The 26,168-nt window shown below is 41.1% G+C and overlaps 1 protein-coding gene and 1 long non-coding RNA gene across 3 annotated transcripts in view; one reads left to right on the top strand and one right to left on the bottom strand.

Moving 5' to 3' along the window:
• Nucleotides 1-26,168, top strand: part of POU6F2 (POU class 6 homeobox 2) — a 491,856-nt gene that overhangs the window by 420,961 nt on the left and 44,727 nt on the right. For both annotated transcript variants that reach the window (XM_011944507.1, XM_011944506.1), the window contains exon 7: nucleotides 11,547-11,687. In XM_011944507.1, the coding sequence (XP_011799897.1) occupies nucleotides 11,547-11,687 (141 nt within the window). The remainder of the gene's footprint in view (nucleotides 1-11,546; nucleotides 11,688-26,168) is intronic.
• LOC105513596 lies at nucleotides 9,545-11,294 on the bottom strand. The gene is made up of 4 exons (XR_001002056.1): nucleotides 11,282-11,294; nucleotides 10,962-11,065; nucleotides 9,874-9,952; nucleotides 9,545-9,729 (listed from the first exon to the last, which is right to left on the bottom strand). It is a non-coding gene; the product is annotated as an uncharacterized LOC105513596 (long non-coding RNA).

Genomic DNA, 26,168 nt, shown 5'->3' with positions numbered 1-26,168 from the left:
GAAGCTTGCAGGGAGAGACCACACCACCATACCTGATAAACAGTCTATGCTGTGTTTGATGAATGAATGAGTGGTCAACCAGACCGTGCTTCTGTGTGCAGTTACCCCCAGCTGCACTCCCTCCTTCGGACTACCCTATTGCTCCCAGCTACCTCCTGTTCTCCTCTGCCTCCAGTCTGGCCCATCTTCACCCAATCCAACTCAGTCTCCAAGGTGATTATTCTAAAGTTCACATCTGATTATGTCCCTCCATCATTGCCTATGAACAAAAAGGACAAGTCCATAAAATAATATACAAGGTCCTCCCTCTACAAGCATGTGCCTTGCCCCATAATCTGCTGCTTTCCTCCTTCTACTTCATGTTCCCCAAAATATCAGAAGTGCCAAACTAGCAGCTCCCTATACACAAAATCCTGTTTCTCAACACCACACCTTTGACAATGCTATTCCTAGTGAATGAGAAGACTTTTCCTCACACCTTCCCAGCGCCCTCACAATCAACTCTGAGCCATCCTTTAAGAGTCAGTTCCAAAGCTGTCCTCCCCAAGGAATCTCCCACATTCCCCACAACCTGATAAGGATCCCTTGTCTGGACTCCCTCTGCCCCTCTCTTAAAGCATTGGCTATGTAGGGTGACTATATGGGCAGTGCCTCAAGGCATGAGGCTCTTGTCTTGTCCATCTCTGTGTCCCTGGGGCCTGGCACAGAGCCTGCACCTTAGTTATTAGGAAATATCTGGTAAACAACACTGTGCTGAAGCTCCAGAAAGACGGAACCTGTGTCTCGGCTTTCTTGGAGCCCTTCACCATCCTTTCTGGTTTTCTTCTGTACTCAGTAGCACCTATTGTCCCTTATAAGAACTCAGCAAGTGTTGGGAACTAAAGTAAATGAGACACAGGTGGCTAAAGAGTGTGTTGTGCTTTTCTGTAGGTAGAAACTAGAGCAACACCCACTGCTATGCTGTGGCAAAATTCATTTCTAAAAAAACTTTCATCACAAGAGTGCCCCCAATCACTTGTTTAAACTGGATGATAGAATATAAAAAAAAAAAATAAACAGAAAGAGTAATTTTGAAATATCAACAAATTCACCTAACTAATGTGCCATGACAATAGGCAATTGGTAAGAGTAGCACTATTGTATGTAAGTAAGAAAATAGCATGAAACTCAATAAAAACATAGATTTTTCAGATTATTAAATGGAGGACTAGACAGAAAAGGAAATGAGATGTGTAGGCTTGTAGTAATACAGTATTTGTCTACATATAACTTGGATAAAATCTGATTTAGAGTTGGTGTGTTTCCATAATGCTGACCTCTCTACTTCAAAATCAAATCAATGTATTGGGTTAAGTTAAAAGCTAGTTTTTCCCCTCAACTCTCGGTTTGACTATTTTGTCAGTAAATTTAAAAATAAAAAGAAAAGCATCCCTCTGGAGAGCTTTCTAAGAGTTTGCCACTAGATCACTGTGTGTCAGCCAGACTCATTTATTTCCTTCTCCTCCCTCAAGTGCTTCCAAGCTCCCGAGGTGCAGGGCTCATCGATTACTCCACATAACTTGGACCTGGGCCCCATGTGAGCTCTAGCTCTCTCTCCAGCGTACTTCCAGAGCAACTCTTCAGCACGTCCACAAGTGCTCATAGAGAGTCCCCTCTGTCTGCCTGCAATGATGTCCAGGCTTTGTGAAGCCATCTGAGTAGAGCCTCACTTTTCACTCTGCATCCAGTGACCTCCAAGAGCCACAGACCATCTCAGTGACCAAGTGGCCTGACACCCCCAGAAATCCCACCTCCTTAACCTATCTCACTCTCCAGCGCCTGGCCTCAAAGCAGCAGTGCTTGTGCCCGAGGGCACATAGAATCCATCATTACCTGGGAAGGCCGCCCCTTCAACTTGGGCCCATACTGCTATCTATGGGACTTTGGCTTAGTTCATGAGGCAGGGTTGGGGAGATGTAGGTTCCATAGCTGGACTCTGTCTCCACTACCATAACCAATGATTAAAAAAAAAAGCCTTGTTCACTGCCACTTTATCCTTCAGCTCCCAAATAACCTCAAACCAAGAGATTAAACCCTCAGCCCAGCCCAGCTCCACCCAATTCCAGGCATAGAATTTCTAGGGACATCTGGGATGCGATTTCTTGGTCCAAAATGTCCAGAGAAGAGCTAGGTTTTCACCTTTGGCTGCTGAGTTGAGTTTTACATCCTGGAATATTCCCAACTAGTATGAAAGACTGCTCAGTGCCAATTTTGACCTTTCAGGACTCTGCCTGCACAGCTAAGAGGAAGGTTGCATTTGTTGGTGCTAACTCATGTGACAAATTGGCGCACGGGGGTTACACAGGAGCTCTCAGGACTGAGTCACCAGATGTGTGAGGCTCTGGCCAGTTGGTCCAATGTGGTGTGAGAGATTGTAACGCATATATATATTTTTTATACATATATATAGACAAATATATACATATTTTGGAGAAAGAGTCTCGCTTTGTCACTAGGCTGGAGTGCAATGGCTCAGTCTCGACTCACTGCAACCTCCGCTTCCCGGGCTCAAGCAGTTTTCCTGCCTCAGGCTCCCGAGTAGCTGGGATTACAGGCACACGCCACTACGCCCAGCTAAATTTTGTATTTTTAGTAGAAATGGGGTTTCACCATGTTGCCCAGGCTGGTCTTGAACTCCTGACCTCAGGTGATACACCCACCTGATCCACAGGCGTGAGCCTCTGCACGTAGCCTGTAAAGCATGTATATATATATACACACACATAGTAGAGACAGAGTCTTGCTCTGTCACTCAGGCTGGAGTGCAGTGGTGCAATCTTGGCTCACTGCAACCTCCGCCTCCCGGGTTCAAGCAATTCTTCTGCCTCAGCCTCCCAAGTAGCTGGGATTACAGATGCATGCCACCATGCCCAGCTACTTTCTTTTGTATTTTAGTAGAGATAGGGTTTCAGCATGTTGAAGCATATATTTTTAAAAAGAAACATTCAGACAAGTTTGGCTGTAAAATTTCTACTCTTTTCTGTAAATATTAAAGAGTCAAACTCCCACCAAGTTCTCAGTCAGGTGGAGATATTTTCAACTCCCTCCTTCACTCTGTAAACATTTATTGAGGGCCTACTGGATGCCTGGCACTGTTGAAGGAGTCAAAGATATAGCAGTGAACCAAAATGCACTTTTAGAGAGAGGGAGAAAGAGGATAAACAAATAAGTGAATAATATAATATCAGACTCTAATAAGGTGTGAAATAAACAAGACTAGATGGAGAATTGAAGGGTTTCTTAAAAACTTTTTATTATGGAAAATTGTGAGCATATATAAAAGTAAAAAAAAAGTCTAATGAGCCATATAGATCCACTATCCAGTTCCTACAATGATCAAACCAAGACCTGTCTTCCATATCTCCACCCACTCTCCCACTGTGGACTATTTTGAAGCAAATCCTAGACATCATATCTTTTGCTTATAAATCTTTTGGCATGAATCTCGAAAAGAAAGGGAATGCTGTGTAGATAAAGTAGTCAAGGAAGGTGGCTCTAAGGAGGTGATCTGGGAGAACGGGAAAAAATAGTTCCACCGGTAGAAACAGCAAAGCAAACAGCTGAGGTAGTTGAGCATCTGCAAAAAGGCCAGTTGGACTATCCTAGAGGGAGTGAGGAGGAGAGGGGACTCAATCCTAAAACAGCAGTATGACCAGAAGTTCCCAGAAGGAATACAATTATTACAGCAAAACTTATATGGGGCTAATTATATGGCAGGAGCTCTTCTGGTATTTTGCTTGTATTAACTCATATATTCTTCACAACAACCCTACAATGTCATTACCACTATTATAATTCCCATTTTACTACAACCAAAGAAACAGACACAGAGATGTGCAGCTAACTACTGGCAGCCTCAGAACTTGAACCGAGGCAATCTGGTTCCATATTTCAAGTTCTTAATCGTTTCACTGTGCTGCTTCCACTTTCAGGGTAGAATGGAGCATTAATTGCAGGACACATTTCTGAGCAATTCTGAGCTGCCTCTTCCAGATCTCTCTGAACCACCACCCCTTCTCCCACTGACCCCTAACCCCAGACTGCCACCCCCTCCAGGTCTGGTACTGCTTCCTGGCCAGCTTATTTTTTCCTACTTCCCTTCTCTTCCCACCCAAATCTTTTTCCCTGTTAACTATACTCCCTGTGAGGGTGGAGAACAAGTCAGTCTGTCATTCGCACTGTATCCCCTCACACAATGCCCAAAACATAATGGGTACTGAATAAATGCTCCGTCCTACAAGACTGACCCAACTTCAGCTGCCAGTTGCAGGTAGTGAGCCCCCAGGTTACCCACACTTCTGTCCAACTTGGCTACAAATTGGAGATTCCCACCATTCCCTCCTCATGCACAATAATTTGCTATAATGGGTCACAGAATACAGGGAAACATGATTATGAGTTTATTATAAAGGATACAAATGAGCAATCAAATGAAGAGACACATAAAGCAAGGTCTGGGTTGGGCCCAGTGGCTCACCCCTATAATCCCAAAGATTTGGAAGGCTGAGACAGGAGGATCACTGGAGCCCAGGAGTTTGAGACCAGACTGGGCAATGTAGCAAGACCCTATGGCTACAAAATCAGAAAAAGCCAGGAATGGTGGCGTGAACCTATAGTCCCACATACTCAGGAGGATGAGGTAGGAGGATGGCTTCAGGCCCAGAGTTCGAGGCCACAGTGAATTATGATTGGACCACAGTACTGCAGCCTGGGCAACAAAGGGAGACCCTGTCTCAGGAATGAAAAAAAAAAAAAGAAAGAAAGGAAGGAAGGAAGGGAGGGAGGGAGGGAGGGAAAAGAAAGGTCTCACGAGGTCCAGAGTGCAGGAGCTTCTGTCACCAGGGAGTTTGGGGCGTACCACCCTCCCAGCCCATGGATACATTCACCAACCAGGAACTCTCCAAATCTGTTGTGTAGGGTTCCATTATGAAGGCATGATTGCTGAAATCATTGGCCACTGGTGATTAGCTCAGTCCCCAGCCTCTCTTCCCTCTCCTTCAGCTGGGAGTGGGGCTGCAAGTTCTATCCCGGGAGTCACAGGGTTTGACCAGCCAGGTGGAATTCTCCTAGAGCCACCTCATTAGCATAAATTTGGGTGTGGCTGAAAGAGGGCTTATTAAGAATAACAAAAGATGTTTTTCTTACCCCTATTACTCAGAAATTCCAAGGGTTTAGGAGTTCTGTGTCAGGAACCAAGGAAGAAGACAAAATATATATTTCTTATTATGTCACAAAATGGTATGATCCACCCAGATTCCCTGGAATCCTTCTTTTTCCATGAGTTGCCCCCACACCTTGGGCTTTCAGTGACCTGCATCTGAAGCCCTTCTTCCAAGGACTCCCTCGGGCTCTAGGATCCATTTGACCCCAAGAGCAAAGGGCCAGCAGTGCCTGGGCATTGCCAACCCTCATCTTCACCCCATGGGCTGTTCAACAAGGACTGACAGTATAGGGTATGACAGCCCAGCTTCCTTCCCATAGGATGGGACAACGCTGAGACCCTACAAACACTACAGAGCCTCATGCTGCGTCAGGTTTCCTCCCTTCCTTTTTCTGTTTCTGGGAAACCTGACCAAAAACCTTAGGTTACCTTAAAAATTCCTCTGTTAGCCATTATGGCTGTATATTGGAGTACTCATAGGAAGTTACTATACTTCCAATTTCACCATTAAATAAAAATAAAATATTATTGATTCTGAAACTATATCAAAATCATGGGATTTTACATTGGTGAGTCAAAGTGTTGTAGGACTATCTCCTTAGTTCAGCCAAAGATGGGGTCCTTGTCACACAGCCACGAAAAATTAGGCCCACAGACAGTTTGAAGGGTGAGAAAAACAGGATTTATTGGGCAAAAAGGAGGAAAAAAGGGAAACAGGGACTCTCTGCAAAGCCAGAGTCCCTGCTGGTGCACTTCCCGATTGAATCCCAGCTTCCACCCAGGAAGAGGAGGGGCCAGGCTCCTCCCTGCTGCAGATAGAGTGGATTTCTGTGGCTCCACCCCAGTGCACCTTCTTCCCAGCACGCAGGCTGGTTGGAGTTTCTCTGGGGACCCCTTTCCATCTGGCTGTCTCAAAAGGTCTTTTAGGATGTTGCAGTGCCTCAGAGGCATCTCTCAATCTCAAGCACCCCAGCCCAAGAGATCTGTCAGCAATGGTCAATGGAGACCTCCAGTCGGTTGGCAGAGAGTGGGCAGGTCAGCATCTAGCACATTGCCACCACTACAGGGAAGGGTGGGCAGACAGCGAACAGCAAATCCTGGCTCAATACTGGAACTCACAAAACTGGTTTTCTAACTGTTAATGAGAGTATTGTTATAACACAACAATAATGATGAGACCCGGGAGAAAAATTTAGTAGGATAAAACACACATCAAGTACATTGTTGAGATACATATGGCCACTCTTCCATTATTTGTCTACTGATAATTTCTTGACCTTTTAAGAGAAGACTTGAGGGTAAGATGTGGAAGTATTGATTTGGTTAGAAGAATCCCAAGGAACCAAGAGACACTTTTTCAGACATACAGGAAAAATCGAGGTCCTAATGTATGTAAATGAACTCAAAAGCTGCATTTGCCCTGCTGTTTCTAGGCAGCCACGGCCAAGTCATTTCAAACCTTAAATGAGGAATGAATAGTGATGAATGCATTTATGAATATCCTCATTTGAAAACAAATGGCACCACAGTTCCAGGGTTCTAAATTGAAAAGTTAGTAGCAAAAAAGAGCTGCTCCAAAATCCATACTCTATAAAATCCACATAGCTCATGAGGAGAATGATAGAACTATAGATCATGGGCAATTATGCTCCAAAGAAAGGTTTTGAGGCAGCTGCATTCATAAGTCCCTCTTAGAACGAAGACGTAAACATAGGAATATAATACCATAGCTAAATTGCCTCATCATGCTGCCATACTTTATAAATGAGATTTATAATAATAGAATTATATAATCATCCCATTTGCATGACACATATTATTATTACTAATGTTCAGATTTAAGGAAACTGAATTCTTTCCAGGATACAAACTATGCATCTTTCAGAGAAAGAGAATATGGGACATGACTTAGAGAAAAACCTTCTTCCGTCGTGTGATATTATCTGTGGTGACATCCATATGACATCATTTAAGGGGGCTCCTTGGGGAGACTTTATCAAAGCTTTTTTTCTCATCACCATTTAGTGTACACAGGCAGCAAGGAGATACACAAAGTATACAGATTTGGAAATATGGATTTATTCTCATTATGAGATGAGTACCAAATATCCATATTGACATGCAGACATAGAAATAAATCACTGTAAATCCTAAAGGAATTTTTTGCAAATCTTTTTCCTGCATTCCCTCACTATCAAATCAGCAACTGTGAGATGGACTCATTGACAATACTTTGACGTGAGGCAGGAATTAAACTCCAAAATGGGTACCCTTATGTAAACCTAATGAATGTTGCAAACTAAGGATGAGGAAAACATACTATAAATAAGGTAATGTCTTCTCTTGCTGTCACCCACTGACCCTGACTTCAGACTCTGAGCACTACTTTCTCTATAGATGAGCTAATTCCATCAAATAGGACAGGCCCAAGACTGGCAGATGAAGCCCTGTCTTAAGTACTTTTTGCTTATGCTCTCTATGCTAAAATACTTTCACACCTTCTTCAAGCTGATCTTTTTTTAATAAGAAAAAAAAATAAAATAAAATTGCCCTAAAAATAAGGAATAATTACCCTTGTTCATATTATTTCCAAAGAAAAAAGATATTTATAGAGGTGAGTTCTAATTCTAAGTTGGTTAATTCAAAATCTGCATGCACAGCAGAAACCATCAGAATATTAGCTAGCATTTATTAAGAAAATAATGTATGCTAGGTATTCTAAAATTTTGAATGCATTATCGCATTTAATTCTCATTCTAACCCTGTGTGTGGTATTCTTTTTATACCCATTTTACCCATAAGAAAATGAAGTGTGGTTTACTTAAAGTCACAAGCAAAGGCAGTCTGTTTTCAGAGCTGACGCCCTCACCTGCATTAATGGGCGAGCAGGGGAGTGTGAGGCTTGGAGCCTTTCCTCACTGGCATAAAACTACTTTAAAAAATTATTCTGTCATTGTATGCTCTAAAATTCCAGGGAGGAGAAAACTGTCTTAAGATATCAATGTTTCTCTTAGTGGGTTTTTAGACTCCAGAAGAAGAACTTGATGTATTCAAGGCCCAGAATCCATTTGTATATAACATAAGAACTCTAGCCCTCTGCAAATCCTTCCTTTAGAAAGCTTCCACATTTATCAACAAGCACACACCAGAATTCATCATGTCTTTTAAGCTGGTCTGTTGAAAACAAGACCATGTATTATAGTCAGACTTCATTTGGGCCATCCTTTGCTGGTTAGGTACATTGGCAATGAAAGATCTGAAGGCATAAACTTGGCAGCAGCTTCAAAATATCCAGTTGGTCCCGGAATGATAACATGCTCATTATGTGCATTTATTGTGCCTGGATTCCCCGCTGTCCAAATCTACCCGGAGTCTCCAATCAAGAAATATTGATAGGAGCAGTGCTAACATGATATGACTGGGGACAATACAGAGTGACATGACCAGAGGTGATGAGAAGAACACGTGTGGTTTCCTGACCACCCCCTCTACTTCCCTGCCACATATTTTAATGCATACTACATCCCTGCCTTGGCAGTCACAGACAGAGAAGCCAAAAGATATGTATGTATAAAGTTGCATCCATCAACACCACCAGTGGTCCTCCTGGAATGCTGTCAGCTTACAGATTGGCTTGCACCCACTATCCGTGCACACCACACTCTGTGACAGTGGTTCTAGCTCTAGTTCTACAGGGACAGCAAGGCATCTCCCCAGAGCTCAGACAGCTTCCACAAAGACCTACCGGAATGCCGGGTAGGAAGTAAAAGAGTCATTTGAGTTGGCATTTGCTTTATTAAGAGGGAGAGACAGCAAAAAGAGGACCAAATTAGATTTTAAGCTAGGACCAGAATACAGAGGAAATAAACGTTAAAAATAAGCCAAACCTATGTATTTGTGGTTGCCAAGGCAGCAGTCCAAAGCAGTTGAAGTATACCCATTTCTGACCCCAAAACACAAAGGCTCAGAAGCTCACTTTTAAGTAGAGACTTTGTTTTGTATTCAGAATAATTGTTTATATTTATGCAATACCTGAATATGCAGCAAATTGCATGGGACTATATCTGAACAACACACTAGTGTCCTAAATGTAGGAAATTCCCAATCTATGCTATTTTGTATCCAGAGAATAATTCTATAATTTCCTATATGAATTTTTGATCAACATAGATGTTAGGGAAATGGCTTGCAATTAATAAAAATACTTTCTTTTCATTAAATATAAATAATTGCCCATCTTCTTCAGAGAGAGCAGTCTGTATATAGATATTTAAATTGTTCACCCAAAATTCATGCACCAAATCCATGTTCAACACTAAGATCCAATTGAACATAATTTAATCATTTGTTGAGGATGAAGAAACTTATTTTGAGATATTCCGAAACTCAAGAATTTCATTATGATTTCAACTTGTATTGCATGAAAGAAATGTAAACATGGCAATTGATAAATGACCTAAAAATATTGTACCAATGGTCAGTGTCTGTACCAGCAGTTTGAAGACAGTATTTCCAACGCAGTCTTCTCACTTCAGAAGTTAAAAAAAAAAGAACACATTATGAACTCTTCTCACTTCAGGTAGTCTACAAACAAGGAGAGTTACTTCTGGATGCATACTGTTACCCCATCTATCCTATAAAGACATACTCCAAAAATCAAAATCAAGACCAACCTGAATTTTAAATCCCATGGTGGTAATCTGGGATAAGACAGGGTTTCTCTTTAGGCTGATGAGTGAGAATTTTTTTCTCCTTAAAAAGAAAATCATTATTGTCTTTTAGGAGAGAGATAAAGGCAAAAGACATAAAGTAATCAACTTAAAATGGATTCTTATTTTAAAAAAAAATAGCTGGGTCAGCAGAATTAATGAAGAACAGTTATGTGAAATGTAGTTATAAATGAATGAAGAAACCAATAAGATAAAGGTATTACATTAATGAAAAAATAAGTATTAAATTCCTGTCCTTTTTGATGTTTTCTCTGATAATATTTCCTTCTTCATATGATAGTATAATCTCTAGGCAAATTTCCAAAGAAATTAAGAAATAAAATACGGGTTGAAGGAAAGAAACAGGGAAGAAGGAAAAGAGAGAAGAGAGACTGAGACAAAAAATAAAGAAAGGAAAGTTTAAAAAGTGGCATTTTTAGAAGAGCTTCCAGGACTTGAATTAGGTATGGCATTAATTTTTTTCCACCAAGTCTTAGTCTTGGCATGTTTCTGAAAAAAATGCAGAAATTTCATGGATGTGGGAACTGGTGATGGAAAATGCATTATTTCCAACACAACAATTGTTGTACTTGAGAGAAACTATATGGGAAAAAAATAACACCCTAGAATAAATACAAATGAAATTCATGTATCAAAACCAATACTGTGAAAATAGTTTAAATGTTTCTTGAATTTATATCTAGTCATTAACCTAAATGCAGATTTTAGTTGAAGCCACACTTCTGCCTCATGGTCAGAAGGCCTGAAAACCTGTGGCCTGGAAAATTGGCAGGAAGGAGAATATTGAATTGGTCTCCATGGAAAAACAGATTTTGGCAGCCATAACCTCCTCCCTGGCGGGTCTCTCTCCCCCTCTCTCTTTCTTCCTCCCTGTTTCACTCTTGTCCCAGGAAAGAGGCTGAGGAAAGACCATATATCAGCTACAACAGCAAGCAGTTGTCAATCTGACCGTTCATCGAACAACCGTTCTCATTGGCCTTGAATCCTGTGGTTAGGGCAAAGCCCCAAAATTGTCGCAGCCCTAGACTCACCCTCTGAGAGCACAGAGGCTATAGATTTCCATTTCTACTGGCTTTGGTTTCCTTCTCCCCTCAAACAAGAAAGTGGGGTGGAACACCTGCCTCACCCGATGTCCCTGAAAGAAACTGCAATCCACAAATGGAAATGATAAATTCATTCACAGAAACCCTAAAAATCTATCCCTCTCTTTCCCCAACACCCATCCTATTTACTCCCCTATTCTGTCTGGTTACCTCAGGGAAAGCAGATATTTCCTCAGAGTTTTATTTAGTCCAGAGGGCTTCTGCAAAATCATTTCTCCACCCAAGAAGGTCCTAACAGCCCACCTCACCCCTAAAGTTCAGGCTCGTTCCCTCCTGGGCTAGCCCTAAACCCAGGCTCCATCAAGCTGCCCAACATTTTCCTTCCAGCCTCGTTTCCATCATTCCCCTACCCCAGAGCTTCCGGGAATGTTCGCCACGCCCCTCCGGTGGGTTCCAGGCCCCTTTGCATGAGCGAATTGAGGCAAGAACTACCTCCCTAGAGTCAATGTTGTGTCCGTGTGCTGTGCCTGTGCCTCTCGGTGGTTTTCACGGTGATCTTTTCTCTCTTTGCAGCTGGTTAATAATCCACTAGCAAGTCAGGCTGCAGCGGCTGCAGCAGCCATGAGCTCCATAGCAAGCTCACAGGCCTTTGGCAATGCCCTCTCCAGTCTTCAGGGGGTCACAGGTCAACTAGTTACTAATGCACAAGGACAGGTGAGTGGGAGATGGGAACAAGAGTGCATTTTTATGGCAGATTGAACTCGGAAAGGAAATGAATTTCTTTTGCATGACAGTGATATGTAACCGCATCTATTCGAGGCAAATAAATAATGTTTACTAGCAATGTCAAGAATAGGAGAAGGGTTGGGAGGTGTTTCTATATTTTAGAAGCAAGATTTTTTTTCCTACCTCTAGATTGTCAAAGTTTTATTTTGTTTTTGTCTCTGTACTGTGACTCATGTTATGACCTTATATGAAGAAGTTACTTTGCATTACAGGGGCATTCTTTCAAAAAAAAAAAAAAAAAGTTACATTTTAAGAATAAAATGTCAGTTTTGCTTTTTTTATTTTTCACTTAGGGAAGAACTTGGATAATGAGGGAAACTGATCAGTTTCCTTCCATAATTGCTGTAAGATATCAAAATTAGTCTTAACAAAGCCAATTTTTGAATGTATGGGAAGGTGATGAAGAAGTCTTATAAAAGCAACAAAGAAAAGGGGTGAGTTAGAATGAAGCCAATTGCAGGTCAGCTCCATGGCCCCCAGCCTCCTGCCAATTCCCATGGAAGCCAGGCAACCTCTGGCATGCTTGTTGATTTACTTCAGTATGACAGGGGCAGTAAACCTTCCTCATGTCATGAGATAGGGTCCGTCCCCTCACACTGCTAATGTACCACGTAATGGTCATACAAGATACTGGAAGAGCTTCAGACAACCCAGTAAACCCAAAACCTGCATAAAAAGCAAACGAGATGAAACTGATGATGTTAGGGTACCCTCCATCCGAAGGCCTTTCTCAGAGCCCAGTGGTTAGGACACTTGGTTCTCCAGTGTGACTGTTTATGATCATGAAATCCAAGGGAGAAGGGGCTAGCATTCTCACAAAGATTTTTTCCCCAGCCTTATTTATTTGCCCAGCAGTGTGTTTGTATCCTCCCTGCTTGGCCGGCTCTGTAGAGAGCAGGCATTTGGATGTCTTGAACCCTGTTTTTATTTTACATAAAGAGTAAACAAAGATGCATTATAAGCTAAATCGTCTCCGTCTACGTCCCAGGGAAAAAAAGCTGACCTTGTTTTATTTCCTGGGCGGGTGCAGGATTGTCCCATCAGAACCCCGAGGGCTGAACGATGGAGCTTGTCAAAGAGAGGCCCCATGTAATGAATCATCTTATCACAGGTGCACACCGCACATATTAAAGGAGGGTTGTATGAACACTGTGCCCTCTACAGTAACCTTTCAATGTCTGCTTTAACCCTTGTTCCAATCCCTTTTCATCAAAGGATCATTTTATGCAGCCGGCTCTAAATGGAGGCTCTCAAAAGCCTATTAAGATTTCTGGAGGGACGGGGTATTGGTGTGGAGGAAAAGTTGGTTTTAATATCTATAACTCATACTCACATCAGGTCACTGCTTCCTAGAGCTGTGCCCAGAAATAGGACACCCTGCCTCACTCCTGCCAGGGAGCTGGCCCTTGAGATGTAAATTTTAGGGGCTCAAGATAGAAACCATATCCACCGACGGATATTTCCTCTGATTTTTTTGTTCCTACATCTAAGTAAATTACACTGCTATTCTCTATCACTTGAATATTTGTGATGCAGAAAATCCATTATATAGAAGGAATTATTAGGATTTTATTCTTCTGATCATTTAAGGGCTGATTACTTTGCCAATTAGATATTCTCACGGGCTGGAGTTACTACCTTTGCTTTTTTTGGCCTTTGCCAAACCCCAAGGATAGCTTTCCCAGCCCATAAGTACCCATTAGAAAATGATCTTCCAAGTAGAAGATTGATTGGTACTGTGCATACATTGTATAAGAGTTGACTTTAAAATATCTTATTTTAGAAACTGTGGTATGATCGTTTATTTGATGTGGTACACAAACCTCCTAAAGTGGAAAAAAAATTACATTCACAGAGAAATCAATAATGCCCACTCATGAAATCTTAAGTTTTAACACATGTGCCCAGTGGGGTCATGTCTTCTACCTAGTGAAGAAAGAGTTCAAGAGTTAAAATACTCAAACTTCCAGTGGATAGTTGGCCATATTCATGCACCGATATGGTTAGTTTTGTTTGTTTGTTTTGGGTTTTTTTGTGTGTGTTTAGAATATCAACCCGGTTATCTTCCCAGGAAAAGGTGCATGTCCTACAACTGTTGGCACAGAGATACTTGCGTGGCGCTGTGAAGTGGGGTGAACAGCCTATGGTCAAATTACACCAAAAGAGATAGGCAAAAATTATTTGTTTTTTGTTTGCGTGTGTGCATATTCCTTTGGCTTATGTTAACGTGGCACAAAAGGTAGCAATACATTGAAACCAGATTCTTAGAATTAGCCTTGCTCAAAATACCATGTAAAGTAGGATTACTCCACCCAGCCCATTTTCGATTTCTTAAAAATCTCCATAGCGCTTTCCCGGAAAAGGTACAAAGAGAAAACTCAGAATACATTTAAAAATTCTTTCACCTGAGTTCTTGACATCAACTATTGTTTACATTTGGAAGTTCACCCAGGAGTAATCACATTAAAATCTAAATCTAAGTGTGGAAAGCATGTTTTACTCTACTGATAGTTTGGTGAGGTTAGGTCTGTTGAGAAGGGGTGGGGTGAGATGGGGGTTCTATCATCAGAAATGTTCTGATCCTCCCCTCCTGCTAGATTATTTTGGCTACCTGGAAACAAAAGACAAGATTTAGTAGTTAAGACTTTGAATTCAGACCTACCTGGGATTGAGTTTAGGCTCCACCTCCTTCTAGTTTTATGATCTTGGAGCCATGACTTAACCTACCCAAGCCAGTTTCATTCTTTTTGTTTGTTTGTTTGTTTGAGACGGAGTCACGCTCTGTCGCCCAGGCTGGAGTGCAGTGGCGCTATCTCGGCTCACTGCAAGCTCCGCCTCCCGGGTTTACACCATTCTCCTGCCTCAGCCTCCCAAGTAGCTGGGACTACAGGCGCCCGCCATCTCGCCCCGCTAGTTTTTTTGTATTTTTTAGTAGAGACGGGGTCTCACCGTGTAGACCAGGATGGTCTCGATCTCCTGACCTCGTGATCCACCCGTCTCGGCCTCCCAAAGTGCTGGGATTACAGGCTTGAGCCACCGCGCCCGGCCAGTTTCATTCTTAATGTTCAAATGGAACCTATATGAGGCAGCCGCGAGACTTAGTGTCTCACAGGGCCCACAGCCTATGCCAGTGGTGCACTTTTGCAGGGCAAGCAGTCCTAAGGCTGCCTCCTCTGCTGGGTAGATGCCCAACTCACATGAGGAGACATGCCAGAATCTTACTTCAGGCTCTTGGCCCTCAACTCTCAACAGAAAGAAATCCCCCTACCTGGGACTTGGCAGTTTTGCTTCCCTATCTTGGCATCTGACTCTGTTTCTATTAACCGGCTATCAGTAAATTTAAAGAGATAGGAAATCTCCATATATTGAAGAATTTTATTCCTGCTCCTTTTTTTCCCAACCGGTAGTTATTATGAGCAAACATGGAGGAAAAACTTCAGTCGTTTTTATAACTTTCTAACCCCACCCACTCGTGTGTCATTAATTCAAAGAACAGACACTATTCAATAGAGTTATAAATTTTAACAGAAATACTGCGTTCTAAAGTCACAGAGTAGAGGCCAGGCATGGTGGCTCATGCCTGTAATCCCAGCACTGTGGGAGGCCAAGGCGGGTGGATCACTTGAGTCCAGGAGTTTGAGACCAGCCTGGACAACATGGCAAAACTCTGTCTCTACAAAAAAATACAAAAATATTAGCTGGGTCTGGTGGCAGGCACCTGTAGTCCCAGCTACTTGGGAGGCGGAGGTTGCAGTGAGTCAAGATTGTGCCACTGCACTCTAGCCTGGGTGACAGAGTGAGACCCTGTCTCCAAAATAAATAAATAAAATCATAAAGTACATATCTTACCCAAGGATGCTAAAGGCTCTAAAATTATATCATACCCAACTTCACTCTGAAGTGGGAAGGTAGCATATGTCCTCCTGAAATTAGTAGTCATGAAATTGACCATGACTATGGCATTGCTGAGAAAAACATCCTAGTTCTCTTTGTTTACTGGATCTGGAAATCCTGCAAGTGTGGCAGGTGGGCAATGGAATGGGTGCTAGCTGTGGACTTGTTTGAATTCCAGGTTGGCCCATAACTGGCTCTGTGACCTTGGGCAAATTACTTGAGCTCTTTGAGCCTCAGTTTTGCCAATTATAAAGTAAGGATAATAAAATCTAAGCTCCTAGGTTGTGAAGATTAAATGAGATAATGTGTGGGGAAAGCCTGCCACAGTGCCTGAGTACACAGGTATTCTCAATAAATGATTGCATAATTATCATCATCGTCATTGTTAAGAGTTTTGTCTCATAGTTTCTGGAAACCTATATTTGATCTGGACATGCAGCAAGAGGCAGTACAGTGTACAAGCAAAAAGAAAGGGTTCTGGAGCCAGACTGCCATCCACCAGCTGTGAGACTGGGCAGTTTCCGTATTTTGTGCTTCAATTTCTTCATCTGAAAAATGGAGATAATAATAACACCAGGTCCTAGGATTAAAGTCCTGAGAATGGCATCAGGCACATAATCATCACTCAATAATGCTATCACCCAATAAATGCTACCTATTAATCAAGATGGTATGTGTTTTCAGTTCATAACTGTGCACAAAAACCCATGCTAAAGTCTGTGTATGTGTGAGGAGTTTGAGAATGTGAAAATCTTAGTAGGACATTAAGTTATTTTAAGGAAATCTTACCCTTATGTTGGATAGTTCAGTAGGGAGGAGGGAAAGTGTGAGTGTATATACGTGCTCTTAACACTTATTCAGTGGGTATGTTCAAGATTTGGCAAGTAGATTTACTATCGATTTGTTCAGCTATAGAATTGGCTTCCCTGGTGCCCCTGGCAATATCTCCTTATTGGCGTTATTGCAGCAAAGTAAAAGCAAATGAAATTTTATTTTCTACTGGTGCTAAAGAAAGCATTCTACATTTTAACTGAAGCTCAGAATGTTTCCTGATGAAATTAAGTCCTAGACCACTGTGAAATTTTCTTAAGTGGCAGCAAGTAAAGTCAAACGCATTGGTCCTTAAAAAGCCAATCAAGGCAGGGGGGTGAAATCAACTAAACATTACTATTTCAACATATTAAAAAGAAGGAAAAGTAAAGAGACTTACCTGGTCAGGTTACTCCAGAATGTACATACTATTGTATGTCAGCTGAGCAGAGTTGGTTTGGTGAGATTTGGAAGGATTTGCTGGAGCAGTGTAGGATAGGGACTGCCTCCTAAAACAACAAGGCCATGATGAAAGAAAACCTATCGAATGGTTCTAACAGCAGCCTATGCATTATGACTTAGAGAGTATGCCTTTGATGGCGCAAAACCATTGATTGCCATTCAATTCTATTCAAAAGCTCTGAGCTAGAGAGGGGTGAATGGAGAGGCAGGAACACCACCAGCATTATGGATGTATGCATCAACTGGAAGGCCATCCTGATGTCATCACTTTCAAACATGGTTAAAAATACGTATCTTAGAATTGAAGCAACATGATATTCAGATGGGAATGTTGCTCTGAGTTGTAATAAGATAAATAACATCTCCAGAGAGCAAGAGAGTAGCTAAGAGCATGGGCTTTGATTGGAACCCAAATACTATCACTTCTTAGTTGCATGGACCTTGGATACGTCATAAAACTTTTTTCTGGGCCTCTGTTTCCTCATCAGTAAAACAGGAATGATAGGCTTCTCACATATATTTGTTGTGGGGTTAAATGTGGTAGAAAAAGTGCCTGACACAGTGCCTGATATATGTCATAAGCATTTAATAAATCACGGCTATTCTTTTAGGACGAAAACCCAGCAATTGACCCTGAACTGTGGGTTGCGAAAGTAATTAGCCCAACCTTTTAAATACATGAGAATCTTTTAAAGCAAATCACTACAAAATAAATGAAAATAAAGTTGTAGTAAATGCAAATCTCAGCCAAAGGATTGAGATATAATGAATTTATTCAGTGAGTGTTGAGTCCCACTCTAGGAGTTATTAGATCTGCCAAGAACTAACAAAACCGTAGCTGAACACATTTGTAAAATTATTTTCAAACCCTGTGGAAAAGAAATATGTGTAATTCTGACCATGTGACTAAATAAATGAGGTTCATTGGAAATATCCTGCCAAAGCCAGTTGATCAGGAGTTTAGGGAGATTCACATATATTACTTTATTTCATTTTAAACAATGAAACATGTTCAATGTATAGAAAATAATCTTTGCAAAACAATACAAAAGGCACTCTTATTTAACCACCTGCATATTGACATTTTTTCTCCATATTAGCTTCAGTTTTCTTGCTTATTTTTAAAAGAAACAGAGGGGTAGGAGCAGCGGGAAGCAGCCACACACAAAAAATTAATTAATTAATTTTTAAAAAATTTTTTAAGAAAAAAAGAAACAAAGCATGACAGACACAGCTGAAACTGTAGCACCTTCTTCTCCCATTCTCAAGGTGATTACCATGATAAAATGAACGCTTTTCATGCACGTTCTGCATTCTTACTCCAAAATATTAATTGAAGAAGCAAGATACGAAATAATATGTACAGAATAATACCATTTTTAAATACAAAAAAAAGGCACTAGAATCTATTGTTTCTATATTTTGTGTAAATAAGAATCCAACATGTTTTGTTGAAAACTCAGAGTTGGTGTCTGTATGTTTTCTCACAAATACAATGAACAGACCAATCTATTCATATCACATTGCTTAACTAATGCTTTTGGCCATCTTTTATAAACCAAAAAAAAATCTGAAAAAAAGCTTGTATTGTCTCATTTGCAATGTCATTATAGGAAATTTTATTTTAAAAGGTGTAAAAATTAAGTCGCATTGTGTGAACGACAAGTAGCATTTTTTAAAATCGAATAACATTTCTTAAATCAGCTCTTTCTAGAGACTGGGAAATATATATGTTCATGGGATTAGTAACATTATAGGAATTTTACCCTGACTTCATCTGAGTTATAAAGATAAAACAATAAACAACCTCAATCTTTCTACTAACATATCAAATTTCCCCTTTGAGCCCAGTTGAGAGTTTTATTTCCTCATTTCAGGAGAAGCAGTTGCATTAATGACGTTTTTCCCTAAGTGTGCGCTTCGGGAAAATAACGAGTCCCTCAAGATGCCCCACAAACGAGAGTCCCCTGGTCCGAGGAGCTGGGCAGCCGTCTCGCGTGGGACCCACCCGTGGGCGGAGCCAGGCCGTAGCGCTGCCCCGCCGAGCTTCACCCCAGCAACCTCTTCTATTTTCTTAACCCTGTTTTCCCCAACCGAACACTTCCTAGAGTTCACGCTGGCAGAGCCCACTTCAAAAAATGCTGCAGGAAGCCATTCACACTCATTCTTATCCACTTTTTTTAAAATGCGAAATAGTGATTTAAATCAGAAAAGAACCTCTTCCAGTGGGGGCTTCCTTTGCAAGCGGGGCTCCGCGGTGGTTTCTGTGTTGTTTTCAGGGCACACACCTACATAACACTTTTGCAGAAATAAAGGATCTCCTCTCAAACTGTTGCCAAAAGTCCCAGGGACTCGTCATATGCAAACCGAGGGCAAATGAACGTGGGACGACCCGAGGCGCTCGCTGAAGGGGCTCTCCTGCAGTGCCCTGGCAGAGGGAGAGTGGGACGGTGGCTGTGGAGTGAAGGGCGGAAGTGCCCTCGCTGTCCTGAGGCCTGGGACCCTCTCGATGGTAAATCGCGCTGTTGAGCCCCGAAGCGCAGGGACTCCGCGGGCGACGGACTTGACTGGAAGCTTTGCTGTGGTGCGGCCCAGCTGCGGACACGCTGGATGTCAGGGTCCCAGCAGAAGCTCCGGGCTGTGCCTTCTTAGGACGGCGGGTGCGGCCCTGCCCAAGGTCGCCCCGCCCTCCATCCTTCTATCCCCCCACCACATTTCTGAAATGAAAAAGTTATCAGTCGCTTTAGGGTTACCTTAAAGAACTGAAAGGAAAGCCCTCTCTGAACTCTTTCTTTCTACTCTCCTTCCCCAGCAAAACTCAGCAGTGCAAGCTGCCATGTACCGTAAAAGGGGTGTGTAGGAATGCACAGTGAGAAATCTACTTTGGAGGATTCTCCCTGAAGATTGAGCTAGAGAGGACCAAGGTCTCTCTCACCTAAAGCAGAACTGGCATGCTGTCACTTTCCCCCCTTCTGGCTGCTGCAGCGTTTTATCTTTTTATTTATTTATTTATTTATTTATTGAGACGGAGTTTCACTCTTGTTGCCCAGGCTGGAGTGCAATGGCACAATCTTGGCTCACTGCAACCTCCACCTCCAGGGTTCAAGCGATTTCTCCTGCTTCAGCCTCCCTAGTAACTGGGATTTCAGGCGCACACCACCACGTCCAGCTAATTTTTGTATTTTTAGTAGAGACGGGGTTTCACCATGTTGACCAGGCTGGTCTCGAACTCCTGACCTCAGGTGATCCACCTGCCTCGGCCTCCCAAAGTGCTGGGATTACAGGGGTGAGCCACCACTCCTGGCCCATGTGTTAAATTTTTATCCTTGAGTATTTCATTTTCCTGGGAATTAGGAAACGTTTTCTTGTGGAGGCTCCTAAATCAAGACTGTTGGCACATCCTGTCTGTCTAAAGGACAGGAGTGGACCAATTAACTAATGAAGCAACCTAAATAGCAGCTATAATTCTAAACAGGTACTATGTAACAAGATGCCATTTACAAACAGCTCCCTCAGAGCTAGTCTGACATATTAGCTCTTTCTTCCATGAGCATAGTTTACATTCCAATTAGTGCCTCCCTATGGCAAAATACGACAATGTTCACGTGACTTCTTACTGCATGCAAAGCTCTTTAACTGGCTTAATTCTTAGGGGAGTGCTAGGCTTTAGCTGAAGTCCTTTGGGCCGAGTGGCTTCTAGAAAAGAACAATGAAAATAATATCTCCCAAGCATTGAGCCTTCACCCTGGGGCTGGTATCATCTAAAATCCTAACAGAGCAGTTCACAGCAGATTTGATTGTCTCAGCTGTGCAAACTCTCAAGGTATCAGGGGTTAAGTGACTCCCTGGGATAACATCTTTTGGAAGTGGCAGAACTGAGATTTGAGTTCGAAGTCCATTCCCATTCTTCCATATCACCCTGATTTTCTCAGGTTCAGAGACCTGGTTCATTTCCTGGCTGTTTCATAGACATGTCACAAACTCCAGAACCTTCATGTCTCCATCTGCAAATGGGAATTGTAATTCTTGCTCTGTCAACCTCACAGAGTTCTCTTGAAGGCACACACACACACACACACACACTCACACTTGAAAACTGTAAAGAGATATAAACCTTACCGAATAAATACAGGGTATTTTAACTGGTATTCTTACTATCATTATTTTTGCTAATCAAAGGAACTGGACAGGTAGTGTCAGGGAATTGTCTAAAGCAATGAGACGTTCTTGAAAAGTCTGTATCAGATCTCCACTTCTTGCCAGAGAAAATTGCCTTAAGGTGTCCATAGGTCTCCTGCCTTCCAGTGAGGCAACCTAGTGATGAGGAAAGAAATGCATGGTGAGTGCTTCGTATGGGCACTCATCAAATTAGCCTTTCAGAGCTCAATAGAAAACCCTATCCCAGGGAACGGAATCTTCTGTTGGGCTGAAAATTGCAGCTGAAGATTGTTGTCCCATGCAGCACAGTGATGTTAGAATTGATCGAGCTCCTAATGTGGCAAGACCCCACACATTTCTAGATCCACCCAGAATGAGGTAAACCCTTCCAAAGAAAAAGAGGAATATCGAACGCTGTGTTTTGAGTCTTCTTACTCTGTGAGGTTGATAGAGCAAGAATTACAATAATTATTTCGAGTCTAAGACACCACTGATTTTAAAACTCATACCGCTGATTTTTGGAGGGGAGGAAAGAAAGTACCACATTTGATAAATATATCAATTGTTAGAGGTAGCCTAATTTCAAAAATGTTAAAAATGTAAAAAAAAAGAAGAAGTGATCATTGAAATGTTTATAACTATAATTAAGGAAATATGTTATTTATTTGATAAATATCCTGAACCAATTCCAGTATCAATAAGACCATACAATGGGCTGTTGATGATGGCTCCTTTTTAATATTTAACAAAAAGTCAGGGATGGGAGTGGAAGGCATTTATACCTCAGCTTTTCCAACTGTAGAATGAAAATTAAACTTGATTTGAGTAGAAGGAGGGCAGACAAGAAAAGGAGGAAGTGCTAAATTTTGATTTAGCATACTAGAACAACATCAGCTCCATCTTCAAACTATGTTTATAGTTAAGAAGAGCGTTATTGGAGAGGAGAAAACATTAAATTCACGTGAGAAACATTAAACTTTCAAATAAACTTTCAGCATATCATTTACCACACCATATGCCCAATAATGCACCCAACTTTCTTGTTGGCCTGTGAGTTGTTGACATGATGAATACTCTTAAGGATGTCATCAACTCACAGAGCCAATAAGAAAGAAATGAGAAATCAGAGTTAGGTAGGAATGGAAAAGTCACAACTCACAACAGGGAGAGGAGCCAGATTAAGTTCAAACGTAGGCCTTCGAATAACCCAGTTGAATTAAGTGCACTAGCCATTACTCCAAATTGCCATTTATCTCATCAACTAAACTTTTCTACCTGTATAACTAACAATATAAGTAGATCCTGAGAAGATGTCATCAGGTAGAGGGTTCAGAATACTACAGGGAAGTCAAGATGTGATGCAGCTTTATATTTGTAAGTAAATGCTATTAATCAAGCAACACACAGATACACAAACAGGAAAAAAAAATGTTGCACACTCCCTAGATCAGATACTTGCCAACAGATACTCACAATAAACCAATCTCCTTAGAGTAACAGAGGGGGAGAGTGCAAATATCCATGTACTGACATGAAAGGTGGCCCAGGATAAAGAACATGGACTTTCAAATCAGACAAATCTGAATCCTGACTTCATCTCCAAGCAGCTCTGCACCCCCTGGCAAGATATTTAATCTTCTTCAGCTGAAGTTATCTCTTCCATGAAATGACACCAATATATTCCTCTCAAGTTTGTTAGGAGGATTCATATTAATAGCAATAATAAATTAATATGTTGCTGCCACTAATTGAGCACTATTTATGTGCTAAGTAGCTATTTATGTGCCAAGCACTTGATATATTACTTTATCTTTACCACCACACACAATGTGGTTTATTCCCATTATACAGATTAAGAAACTTCCAATATCCCCCGACTAGAAATGGCTGGATTCAAACTCAGTTATGTCTAATAGAGATTGCTTTTAATCACTGTACTGTAATAATAATTTAAAACATTTTGTTTTGTTCACTGCAGCTAGAACCAAGTGGCTAGAATGGCACCTGGCACATAAAGACCATAAATACAGTAATAAAATCTGTGGCCTGAATGGAGTATTTCATATATGCTAATATGCTATTCAATAAGCATTTTTGCATAAATTCATCATTTCATTTCATTCTCACAGTGATTTTGCACTATCATCTCTAATTTACAGCTGAGGAACTGAAGGCTCAGAAAAGTTAAACAGATCAGGCGCAGTGGCTCACACCTGTAATCCCAGCATTTTGAGAGGCCGAGGCAGGCAGATTACTTCAGGTCAGGAGTTCAAGACCGGCCTGGCCAACATGGTGAAACGCTGTCTCTACTAAAAACACCAAAAGTAGCCAGGTGTAGTGGCAGGCACCTGTAGTGCCAGCTACTTGGGAGGCTGAGGCAAGAGAATTGCTTGAACCCAGGGGGCGGAGGTTGCAGTGAGCTGAGATCACATCATTGCAGTCCAGCCTGGGTGACAGAGCAAGACTCCATCTCAAAAAAAGAAAAGAAAGAAAGAAAAGTTAACCCACTTTCCAGAGCCATACAGTCAATGATAGAGCCTGGACTTGAGCCCAGATCTGACTGCTTTGAAGCCCAACTTTCCTCTGAAGCAAAGCTGCTTTCAGCATAATATGTGTAAGTGCCTAATACAGTGCCTGCCATATAGTAGTCATTTTGTAAATATATATATCTATATATATGTTTTAACCACTTAGGGTGGCTGATCTAAAGTAGAGTCTGTTTGGGTTTTTTGTTTGTTTTTTGAGACTGAATCTCACTCTGTTGCCCAGGTTGGAGTGCAGTGCTGCCATCTTTGGTCACTGCAACCTCTGCCTCCTGGGTTCAAGCAATTCTCCTGCCTCAGTCTCCCGAGTAGCTAGGATTACAGGCACACACCACCACGGCCCACTAATTTTTGTATATTTTTAGTAGAGATGAGATTTCACCATGTTGGCTAGCTGGTCTCAAACTCCTGACCTCAAGTGATCCACCCACCTCAGCCTCTCAAAGTGCTGGGGTTACAGGAGTGAGCCACTGTGCCTGGCCTAAAGTAGGGTCTGTTTAATATTCGAAGTTTTTTGTGGATGTGCTTTTAAGTGGGTCATCCAGCATTACTCTAGCTGATGAAAATGGCAATTGTTAATTTAGTTGACTTACTTCAATTGTTTTAACAGCTAACATTTTGGGGTTGTTGTAAAAAGTAAAAGTAACAAAAGATGTTAAATCCTTGGCACTCACATCTGTCTTGAAATCCATGGTCCCGCCAGCAAGCAGAGAAGACCAATTTGATGATTTTTGAGTCAACTGCCCACACCATTAGTGACCGGGTAAGCTGAACAATCTTGCTTTCATCAGATAAGCAGCAGCAGCAACAGGCTAGGTGATGTCTAGCTCGCTTCTATGACATGACTAGATGGCTGCTAGACATAATAGCATTCACTTTTCTCCATAACAAAATGTTGTACTTTATTTAATCAAAAGGCAGGGCCACAGAGATATTACCTGCTAGGGTCATTTAACAACTGTTGATTTCCTCTGATGGTCTAGAATGAAAACATTCCCATCTGCCTTCGGTAAATCTGCAAGTAACATCAGCAAGCTATCCTAGATAGCCAAAAGGAAAGGGTAAATAACATGGGCAAAAACAAAAATCTGTTTTAAATTCACATGGAATTTGAAGATTTTCTTGCAAGTTTAAAATGGAAGCCTTCTTAATATGAGGATCTTCTCAGTATTATTGGGTTATAAAAGAACTATTTAGGATTTTTAATACAAAGGGTAACATTATTGAAAGAATGTTTATGTTTAAAAGGAGATACACAAATTCCTTAAATGAACACAAAAGGAAATGACATAGTGTGCTACTCCAGACTTTGAGAATTCATTTTGATTTCTGAGACTATAAAATCATACACATTTCTAAATATTTGAAAAGTAGAGTTTCTGCCCCTCTAGGCTCACATGGAGATAAGGCAGTAGAAACAAGAATGGTATCTGTGGTTTTGCATATCTAGACTGGTTCCTGAAATCCAGAACCTAGATGAGTCAGAAAGTACTAAAAACTTACCCTTCTCAGAAACCAAATATGATACTACAAACGTTGCTTAAAATGCTCCAATTTTTTTAGTGAAGTTAAATAGATTATTTTTGGCTTTGTAGCTAAACATCTCAATGGTTCTTTGATGAAAGTATCACTATTCCAGCTTTTCCATTACTTAATAATATATATGGCTAGTCTGTGAATGATATCATCTGGCAAGGCTGTGAGACATATTCCTGACAAGGCTGTACTTCAAAAATAACTTTTGAAATTAAAAATGCCAAAATTCATGCTATCAGCATGAATTATAAATTATTGAGCTTAAAACAGGACAGTCAGAAAATCATTACATTTATTGATTGGTTTATTAGCAATAATAAATCATATTTCATCAGGACCAAATTTGAAGTGCCTTCCAAATACCCTTTTTCTGAGGGACATTTAAAGTAGGAATTAGAAAACTATGAGAAACTACAATTGGAAGAGTATATCCAGCCCTCTTTGCATACATCTATCAAAAACTGGCTAGTCATTAGGGATAAGGTTGCAGATTGGCCACCTATGAAAATGGGGATGCAATTTTATGAGAAAAACTCATCAGCGTAATTCTAATGAGTTATGGTCTTTGTCATGAGAAATGAGAAATTCTGTGGTCTCACCCTAAAGAACATTAAAAAAACATTACTAACAGGAAATTGAAAAAGTAATATATGTTTGAGTGATGAAGACAACTTTTTTCTGATTGAATAGATAGATAAATATTACATGCAACTATCAAAATACATTTAATTTTGCCACAACAATGGATATTCTCTTCACAAAAAGCATATGAATCATCTTGGACTCATGAAACTGGGTGGTGATAAACAGATGCATCTTGAGCGGCACTTGGCATGGCTTCATTCCCCACCCTCTTATTTTCTTAGAGGCTTGTTTTGTTGTTTATCCTAATTTAAATTCAGCTTTACAGCTTGTATGTGCTTACTGAGTATAAACAAAGTACAAAGGGATGCTAAATATGTACAGTATTTTCTTTTTTTTTTTTTTTTTTTTGAGACGGAGTCTC

Source organism: Colobus angolensis, unplaced genomic scaffold (assembly GCF_000951035.1).
Source record: "Colobus angolensis palliatus isolate OR3802 unplaced genomic scaffold, Cang.pa_1.0 Scaffold232, whole genome shotgun sequence".
NCBI classification, from domain to species: Eukaryota; Metazoa; Chordata; class Mammalia; order Primates; family Cercopithecidae; genus Colobus; species Colobus angolensis.
Note: the sequence above shows the minus strand (reverse complement) of the source record. Positions and strands in the feature narration are given on the sequence as shown.